This window comes from Orbicella franksi, chromosome 3 (genome assembly GCF_964199315.1).
Source record: "Orbicella franksi chromosome 3, jaOrbFran1.1, whole genome shotgun sequence".
Taxonomy (NCBI): domain Eukaryota; kingdom Metazoa; phylum Cnidaria; class Anthozoa; order Scleractinia; family Merulinidae; genus Orbicella; species Orbicella franksi.
In genome coordinates, this window is record NC_138147.1 from 26,464,272 (window position 1) to 26,475,004 (window position 10,733).

The 10,733-nt window shown below is 38.4% G+C and overlaps 1 protein-coding gene across 1 annotated transcript; it reads right to left on the bottom strand.

Annotated features, from left to right (window-relative positions):
• Positions 1-1,433: 1,433 nt before the first annotated feature.
• On the bottom strand, positions 1,434-6,220 carry LOC145480473 (uncharacterized). The gene is made up of 4 exons (XM_081458724.1): positions 6,191-6,220; positions 5,665-5,805; positions 4,997-5,124; positions 1,434-3,040 (listed from the first exon to the last, which is right to left on the bottom strand). Exons 1-4 carry the CDS (start codon positions 6,218-6,220, stop codon positions 1,762-1,764), a joined length of 1,578 nt encoding a protein of 525 aa, XP_081314850.1. The 3' UTR covers positions 1,434-1,761.
• Positions 6,221-10,733: the final 4,513 nt, after the last annotated feature.

Consider the following 10,733-nt stretch of genomic DNA (forward strand, 5'->3'; position numbering starts at 1 on the left):
ATAAATAAATAAATAAATAAATAAATAAATAAGACAACTTTACTTATGGGGAGTTAGAAAAGCGCTTAAAAGCTATAGGAGTTGTCTAAAAGGGTATCTCAAATTGTCAACTGCCCGAAAAAAAAAAAAAAAAAAAAAAAGAGAGAGAATAATAATAAATAAATAAAATAAAGATAAAGTAATAATAATATTAATAATACCTGCAGGAACAAAACTTCGAAGTTCGTCGAAAGTACCCTCTTGGTGAACTACTGTCAAAATATTGTTTAAAGTTTCCGCGAGCTGATCTTTTCACGCTAAAAATAGGGGGGGGGGGGGGGAGGGAGGAGGGATTAGTGAAAACCGTTCCATAGGTTTTCGATTCGTTGTAATAGGTCATACAGTTGTATTGAAGTTGTTTTTTTTTTTCATTTCTTTCGATGTGTGGGTGGTCAGGACATCTGATTTGACGTCTGATGGGGTCTTCTATTTACAATATGCCAACTGCCAGCTTGGAAATCAAAACATAAATTTTCGCTTTCTTTCAGTTTTGGCAACAACAACCTTGAAACACTTTGGAAGTGCAGTCAAGGCTGGTGGTAAATTTTGAATTCGTATTCTTTAGTTATGTTGTCTTTTTTGTGTCACATCCCCAAACTTCCCTACACAATGACCTAATAAAGGGTCCTATATACTAAATCGTTTAGCCACAGTGTATTGTTTACACTATGGCTATGTTGCTTAATGATCTATTTAAGTAACATCATCCAAATTAAGTTAAAACTTCTGCGAGGACCGGTCGTTAGATTGTTTTCTTTTGTGTCAAATATTAAAATAAGTTTATAGTTAAGTTCTGTCTACCAATGCAGCTACACACTCTTCTCCGGCAAATAAACAAGATGTATTACCTGTTACTGTAGTTGTTGTTTACGATCAATGCAGTAATGCGTCAGGTTTGCACGTGTTATTAAGCCGATATTCATTAAGTCCCATTTCATGGTCTACGACTCAAATCACTTTTTACGCTTTAGTACATGTACACGGTATTGTCTACACAAATATGTAACTTTAATAATTCCACTCTAGAATTTTTTTGGTTTTTAATTTATGGTTAAATGTTTAGCTTCAGTATTGATAAAAGTGTCGTTGTTTTTGACTATTTTTCTCCTCATATGTTTCTCCTTTTTTGGCTTTTAGTATCAATGCATCCTTCTCAAGTCCTCTTCCAACCTCCTAAACAGGCACTGGTAAATACCATTATAATAATAGTTACATACCGCTTAACTGCATTCATATTTCAAAGCGAATATACGTAGGGCAATCTTGAAATTCTACTGGATTAGGGTATCTGAGGCTGCAATCTGTAATCAATCAGTAATAATAATAATGATAATGATAATAATTAACAATTATTCCATGAGCGCGCGTTGGATATGAGATGGTAAATAGCCAACGAGGCCCGTAGGGCCGAGTTGCCTATAACCAATCTCATATCCAACAAGCGCGAATGGAATAATTGTTTTATTAAATTCTCAACCTTCGGTTTTGCTAAATTTTTATTTAAGTTTAAGAAACGACCGGAAAGTGAGGTGACTTCCGGGCGCCAAAACTACATGATCTCATGATCACATGATGAGTGCACCGCCGTGCGAACAGTTGAATGAAAAATCAAAAGCGAAGCAAATTACCGTTGAACTGAATTTACAGTAATCCAAACTTCACGGTCTGTTTTGTACTGGTAAAAACCTTACTGCAGTGTCCTCAAGTGTTCAAAGTTCAAACTCATCGGGAAGAGTAATAATTGTGGACATTTACACTACAGTTGTAAAAATACTGGGGAAAGCTTCTCTGATCGCCATGCCGTGAAACGGAGGTTGAACTGGTGGAAAAATTATTTTCGACAAGAACTGCTCTCCCGGACTCTTGATGGGGAAATTCGTCTGGGATTGGTCTGCTCTGCTGCTGTATTTCGTTTTCCTTCCCCTGCACTGAAGTGGCACTACCAGAAGACGCATTTCCAATGAAATCACTGAGAGCGAGTGACATCTTCTGTTGTTGTTCCATCGAAGGCCGCTCGTTGTAGGACTCAACTGCCTGGTCAGACTTGTGTCCCGTTATGGACTTGATGTGTCTCGTCTCGCAATTATGGTCGGAAAGCACTGTGACAGATGTAGCTCTCAGGCAGTGGTTTGTGAGATGTGGTTCTATACCTGCTCGCTTTGACATCTCTTTCATCATGTTGTCGAGCGTAGTTGTACCCAGAAGTGCGCTGCAAAACCAGATTTTGTCGGCTGCGGGATTGAACTTCTTGCTTTGACCATCTCTTGGTCTCTGAAACAGAGCATCTGACGTTGGATTGAGATGACCCAAGTAGTTCTTGAGCGTTTCCACTGGACATCTTTCAGATGCCGGGACGGAAAATATCTTCGCATCCGATTCATCCTCAGCATCTGCGAGGCCTCCCTGGTGATTTTTTGTAGCCGGCAAGGAACCAGGCTGACTTCTGTTCAGTTCGTAGTATTCAACCCCTTGTGGAGTTTTTCGTAGAGAAAGCATTGCGGGTGTCAACTGTCGCTGGTTTTCACGTCCCCGTCTTCCAAAAAAGAGGCCGAGGTAGAACCAAGCCGTCCTCTGTAACTGGGCAGGATTCAAACTGTCGGCTGGGCCGAGTTCGCCGCTCTCAAATAGTTTCTTCACCTGCTCTTTCGAGATTACGTTTTTGTGAACGACGCCAGCTATTTTACCCGTTTTCCTTAGGTCTTTCACGAAAGCGTCCAAAACTTTATTTGCCTCAGTGAAAGCGGGGTCAGAGATTATGGAAAACGGTTTGTTGTGTGGCGGCGAGCGAAGAAAACGATCAATGGCGGCTCTTATGGATTTCGTGGATGAACTCTTATAATATGTGCCATCTTTCTTCCTCGCTGACGTGTAAAAGCACTTCAAACAAACGTTCAGCTCTTCTTTTGACATTTCTTGTATTGATTTTGAAAATGTGGTGCCACCAGGACTAGCAAGCCACTCTGTAACATTAAGGTAAATATTGTTGTTGTTGTTACGTAACCTTCATGAATGCGTAAAATCTCGACGGTCGTATTTGAAATTTTGCAACTTTTAATTGAAAATTAACGGGTACGTACCGTTAAATAATCTCATCCCGAACTTTGTGGCTTTTTTTGTTGTTTCTGGGACAGCCTTGTCCATGATTTCTTGTATTTCTTCCGTGGATAGCTCACCAAATCTGCTTTTTTCATCCATTTTTTTTTTCTGTCGACGAAACTTGGCTTCCCGGGAAAAATTTTATGCTGAACGACATTTGCCGCATTCATTTCCATATAAGGTCAAACGCAGGTATAATGGCTGGTAACCGAGATCTAGTGAACCAATCAGAAAGCTATAATTGCATCATCCGAGGTTGAGAATTTAATAATAATTAATATTTCTATGGCGTAAATTAAATTAGCATATGAATATGATCAAATGCGTCTTAGAGATTATGTAAATAACATGATTAATTCAAAATAGTTATTTACAATTGAAGTCTAAAAAATATCAAAAAAAAAATTAAAAATTGAAAAATAAAATATCAATAGCTCTTCATCGTAAGCAACTCTAAATAAAATGTCGTCAATTTGGACTTAAAGCATTCAAAATTGTCCGTGTACCTAGTTGCACTCGGCAGTTTATTCGAGAGCTGACGGTGCAGCAGCAGTAAAAGCTTTGTCAGCAACTTCATTGCTTTCTTTTACTCGGTTACAAACACTAATTTTATTTTTCGTTGTAGTTTTTGTTATTGGTGTTGCTTATGTTGACGATGATTATGTAACTTGTACCTACTTATTCATTAAATCCCGGGATGAACCTCAAATGCATTGGCCGCTCCCCTCACCGAGTTAACAATAATGTCTAACACTCTGTTCAGATATTTTGATACCTTCTTGGATAAATGCATATACGCCATAGTGCTTCACAATTCTTTCATGGCTTAATTAAAATCACAAAAATTTATTTTTCCAATATTAATTTTATATTTCCAGAATTTTCAAGTTCAACTTCAAGTGGGCTTAAGAGATTCACCTCACCAGGTAATATCTTTTTAGGGGTCAACAGCATCGCGTTGTAGTCCGAATGCAATTTCTACCAGCTCTTATAGTAAAAAATATCACTTCACTTATGGGAAGGTTTGAAAGCACTAGGGAATTGTTCCACTGTTTGCAAATAAACCCTAGCCAAACGGGCTCGCAGGTAGCCACAATTTGAGCTTGCCGATGGCTGATAGTAAACTCCACATTTCGAAGTCGTAGTTATCTTCCTTTTCTATCATATGTAACGTGGCTCAAATTCAACTCCAAGCAAACCACAAAGCCATTCTCCACCAAAATCATGACGCCAAATAACCTACCCCCCCCCCCCCACCCCGGGAATTTTATCGAAATTCACATTAAAATATTTAGCCTCAGTGTAATGCCTACACAATATTCGTGTTGCTTATTATCGCGTGCAAGATATCGAAATTTGCTTACTCCAACGACAGTCCGTGGTCGGTCATCACCTCATATAGCATTATCACAATTTTTTTTATCTTGGATCCACCATTCCTGTAAAAATAATAATAGTAACAATAATAATAATAATAATAATAATAATAATAATAATAATAATAATAATAAAAGCTAAAAACTGGATATCCCCTAGTGCCCCAGGACCATGGTATGGTCTCGGCCCGAAGGACTCTAAGCAAGCATTACGTGAGGACGATAATAATAATAATAATAATAATAATAATAATAATAATAAATCAGAAATACTAGCACAGCTTTAAATTTATTTGAAAAAGATAACATCAAAAAATTGTGTATATGCAAAAGCTCAGATAAAGTAATGCTGCTCCAGCTAAATACGCTTGACATCAAAGAAAATATACTTTAATCCCCCACCCCATTTCCAAGTTAGGGTTAATGTGTGTAACTAGAATAATGTATGTAACAAAAAACTAACTTCTACTATCATCAATTTCGACCCAGCTGCGTCAACGTCTCCAAAACAGTCATCATTAACAGTAGATTCAACAACTATATCAACATCATCAATAGTATCACCAACAACATCAGCAGCATCTTCGTCCTCATCAGTGGCACCCAGCCAAAGCTGCGAGTACCGCAATTGCTGTAGTAGTCTCAATTGTATACTAAAACGTGAAATTCAGCACAACGAAAGTCAAAACTGTCTGTCCATATGATTTCACTGGCGTAAAATACAATGCTTACAATTACGCTATCAGTGCAGGACTGAAGGGGAAGAGGGGGTTGGGGAAGGGGGGGGGGAGGGGAGGGTTGGAAAGTCTTACCCCATATAGCTAATTATAACAGAACCTTATACGAGACAGCTTCTTTCCAGTTCCAAACCCTTTAGCATTTCCGCGCCAGTTTGAAAGAATAGGTAACCATTTCATGCAAATTCCACAGAAAAATGGATCAGAAATACGAGCAGAGAAACACGAGCACAGCTTGAAATTTATTCGAGAAAGAAAACATCAAAAAATATGTATATGCAAAAACTGAGAATAAGTAACGCTGCTCGAGCTAAAAACGCTTGAGATCAAAGAAAATATACTTTAATCCCCCACCCCATTTCCAAGCTAGGGTTAATGTGTGTAACTGGAATTATGTATGTAACAAAAAAACTAACTTTTACTATCATCAATTTCGACCCAGCTGCGTCAACGTCTCCAAAACAGTCACCATTAACAGTAGATTCAACAAGTACATTAACATCATCAATAACATCAACAACATCAGCAGCATCTTTGTCCTCATCAGTGGCATCTAGCTAAAGCTGTGAGATCCACAATTGTTGTAGTAGTCTTAATTGTAACTAAAACGTGAAACTCAACACAACGAACGTCAAAATTGTCTGTACATATGATTTCACTAGCGAGAAATACAATGCTTGCAAATACGCTATCGGTCTAGGACTGAGGGGGAGGCGGGGGATGGGGTAGATTCCTGCCCAATTTAGCTAATTATAACAAAACCTTACACAAGGCAGCTTGTTTCGAGTTCCAAATCCATTAGCTTTTCGGCGCCATTTTTTTCATGTAAATTCCACAGAAAAATGACACTTACTAATAGTCGAGGCCCACGTGCCCTGCCTACACGGAATTATTTGAATGACTGTGTAAGTCATGGATGAACTCCACTGTTAAATGACTGACTGAATGAGCTGCCAGTAATCGGATATCCATGTTTACGCAAAGAACTCTGGGATATTCAGGGGGCAGACGTTGCGAGTCGCCTGAAGGAAATGATTTTTCGATGCGCAAAAAAAAAAAAAAAAAAACGATTTTGGAGAGAGATCAACGCTTTTTGGCCGTTGTTTTATCGCAAATGGTTTTGGGCAATGTTGGTACGTGGAAATGTAATTAAGGTTTTGTTTGAATAACCGTGATTTGTATGATAACATTTACCGACAAACTCAAATGCTTGCTTCATCAGGCTATCTTTAAAATAGGGAACGGGGAATCGGGGAATGGGAATGGGGAACGGGAATGGGGAACGGGAATGGGGAACGGGAATGGGGAACGGGAATGGGGAACGGGAATGGGGAACGGGAATGGGGAACGGGAATGGGGAACGGGGAACGGGGAACGGGGAACGGGGAATCTTTAAAATGAGGAATCTTTAAAAGCGGGAATCTTTAAAATGGGGAATCTTTAAAAGCGGGAATCTTTAAAATGGGGAATCTTTCAAAGCGGGAATCTTTAAAATGGGGAATCTTTCAAAGCGGGAATCTTTAAAACGGGGAATCTTTCAAAGCGGGAATCTTTAAAACGGGGAATCTTTAAAAGCGGGAATCTTTAAAATGGGGAATCTTTAAAAGCGGGAATCTTTAAAACGGGGAATCTTTAAAAGCGGGAATCTTTAAAAGCGGGAATCTTTAAAACGGGGAATCTTTAAAAGCGGGAATCTTTAAAACGGGGAATCTTTAAAAGCGGGAATCTTTAAAACGGGGAATCTTTAAAAGCGGGAATCTTTAAAATGGGGAATCTTTAAAAGCGGGAATCTTTAAAATGGGGAATCTTTAAAAGCGGGAATCTTTAAAAGCGGGAATCTTTAAAAGCGGGAATCTTTAAAAGCGGGAATCTTTAAAAGCGGGAATCTTTAAAATGGGGAATCTTTAAAAGCGGGAATCTTTAAAACGGGTAATCTTTAAAGTGGGGAATATTTAATAGCGTTAATCTTTATTGAAAAGTGAACGAGAATCTCTCAGCTTCCCACCGGAAGCTATTTATTCTCTCACATGTATCAACTCAACAGGTACAGAGACAGTTGTGGAATTTATTCATTGTAATTTTATTGCACGCTATTAAAGTACATCGGTTTAGCGGGATAGTGGAGCGGTCAAATCTCGATTCTCACTCTGAGATCCGCTAGACCGACCAAAGAATCTAACCGCCTGGATTTATCTTAACTCCGGACTGTGACGTTTAGTTTCGCTGCGATGGATATTTGTCGTAGCCTTATCATGTGCTAATGGAAGGACTTACGACTTAACGACAAATATATGGCAGGGAAAACACGTTTTTGATTGTTTAATCGATAAATCAACAGTCCCCTCACATGACGTCGCTAAAATTCAAACTACAAAACTATCAATCATCCTGAGATTTTACTTTCATGATGTGTAAGAGCAGCTGGAAACTAATAGTCATACAAATTTTTGCTCCAAGTGGGTTCTTGGTTTTGTAATAGACTGCGCTTGAATTTCTAATCTTTTGCGTGACGCGGCATTTACATGACGGGCAAGAAAGCTGTCATGTTGGTTAAAAGAGTGACTTATTTCGGGGAATTTGGCTATCTGAACAGTTCATGTATTAAAAAAAGTATTATTTTTAAAATGTTTTTGAGTTCCTGAAGAGATAAATTCACGCTTTTGTAGCAAAACTCAATGACAGATGTTTCTGTTGGTTTCCGGCCGCCATCCGGATGGGTGCCAGCATGGCGTCTGCATCAAAATCTCTATAAATTTGGGTAAAAAAATTCTCCACATGTCTTGCGTAAGAAACATTGCTGTGACCTGAATCTTAGCGAAAGTCATTGCATATTTACCTTCTTTCTCTTCAAGATTCTGGACTTTATCATTTGAACTGTTTTGATTTTTATTTTGTTTATTTTGAATGGCATGACACTGAAAACCGGCAATAAGGCAATTCGATGCTCGATGCCCGAACGATGTGACGGCGAATTTCGCGTATAATCCGTCATTGCGTGCTTAATGATACCTCTTTCTACGCCATGCAGTCATGCGAAGACAATTTCAAAGTGCCCATTGCATTCACTTTAAAGAGGAAAGAATCGGTCGCTTTGAAGGTCTTCCACAGTTTAAGTGAAATGATCTCAGCGAACAAGATGTGATAGGGGAAGGGTCGTTTGAAGCCGTTTTTATCACAAAAACCAGGAACAAGGACGGAAAGTCAACACAGTGGTTGACAAGAAATCACCCGCTTTTAATAAGGATTCCCCATTTTAAAGATTCCCGCTTTTAAAGATTCCCGCTTTTAAAGATTCCCCATTTTAAAGATTCCCGCTTTTAAAGATTCCCCGTTTTAAAGATTACCGCTTTTAAAGATTCCCCATTTTAAAGATTCCCGCTTTTAAAGATTCCCCATCTTCAAGATTCCCGCTTTTAAAGATTCCCCGTTCCCCGTTCCCCATTCCCCATTCCTCATTTTCCATTCCCATTCCCTGATTCCCCGTTCCCCGTTTTAAAGATAGCAGCTACCAACTCATCGGCGATCCACAGAACTGGTTCAACGCTCAGGCAACATGCGTGAAACTGGGAGCCCAGTTGGTAAAAATTGAGTCATCAATGGTCAACGGCTTCATCAAAGCAACATTCCTTGACACATCTGGTAACTATGACGACGTTTGGATAGGACTCTCTGACCAAGTTAATTTCGGAACCTGGAGGCGGTCCGACGGAGTCTTTTAACTGGTTACCAAAATTGGGGAGCAGACCAACCAAATAACTTCGGCTTCAATCAACATTGTACCGCTATGCTAGTGGGATATTTACTTCTTTACCAATATGATGGCGAATGGAATGATGTGGCATGCGACAGTATTCTTAAGTTTATTTGTATGAAATAGGTCAACAGAAAAAAATTAATGCTTTTATTTTTGTTGTAAGAAACGCAAAGCGTCGTCGTGTAGTTTATCGTTGTAATTTTTTTTCTTTTTTTTTTTCAGTACACCCTTCCTACTAGCCCTTGCATTTCAGTAGGTGATTCACAGCTAAGCACTGAAGGAGGTCTAGATATAGACATATATAGAAAATAAAACAGTGACCTCGGTTCACAAATGCAATTCAGTTATTGTTATTGCTTTTCATTTTTTGTTTTGTTATTTGTTTTTTTCTAAGAGAGAACGTTTTAGGTTTAGCAATATCCATTTAAACGGAATAGTATGATACTCTATTTACAGTGTATATGGAAATCATTTTGCTAGTTATACTAAAGCTTCCTTTCTTTCGGTATGGCACATACATGTTAAATAGCATTTAAAAAAAAAAAATTCGGCGAAAGAGGCTTCCAGAGGCATTGTTTACAAGATCAAATGTAAAGATTGTGACTGTGTTTATGTTGGTCAGTCATCACGCGCGTTAAAAACACGTATGAAAGAACACGCAAAGGCTATAGCAACATTGGACAAAAACTCTTTATTGGCCAAACACCATATGCTCAACGGTCACCAAATAGATTTGGAGAACGTTGAAATTATCGACAGATCATCAGTATGGAAACAAAGACTAATTCTTGAAGCTTGGCATTCCGTGCGAGACAGGAACGCTATAAACGAACACATAGCGCTACCGAACGTGTACAGTGGCATTAAGAATTTTTACACTCATTAAGAATACTCTAGAGACTATTGCTCACTTAGTTTTATCACACATCTATTACATATTCTAGCAGGACGCCGTTTAACATTTGCATTTTCCACTTTTTGCTGAAGAAGGCAACAGTAGTGGTCGAAACGTCCGATAACCATATTTTTAGCCAGTGACAACCATTTTATTCCTTTCCTTTTTTACCAATTTTTAACATGCCTGGCTACACACCGAACATTTTTAACTGCATTAAAACTGTACAGGTGTAAATGTATTTAAGAACAGATCATGTAAATGGCTTAACTTTTGAAAAGAGACATTTACCTTATTATATAAACGAAGTAGAGATGATGTTATTAGAAATTTATAGGGTCAATAAGGTCAATGCTCACATGGATTGCAATAATACAAAAGTAGCATTTTTGTTTCGTTTTTTTTAGAAGTTACCTTTTTCCTAGAAACTTCTACAAATAGTGTACTAAGTAATGTACTCTCAGTAGACTTTAGTAAAAAACAATTTGTAGGTGGGTTAAATAGAATTAGTTTGTTGTCGCTGATACAGCAAGAGAAAACGCAGCTAACTGTACACAGCTTTCAAGGCTAATATACAAATTTAAGCTGCCCCAACACGGCTTTATAGGCTGAGACTACAAATGGCAGGTGTATATAAGAAACTAGCTTTGTTGAGATCGCCATTCCTCAGCTGAATTGATCTAGGCCTCAAGCTAACTTTACTCATTATGCAACTGAGTATTCACGCTACTTTTAGGTTTCAAGCCGAGTTTATTCAGCCTTTTGGCAATTGTACCTAAGATGATGCAATCATGGTTTTCGTTAGTGTAAATAGAGTGCTGCTATCATTGTAATTC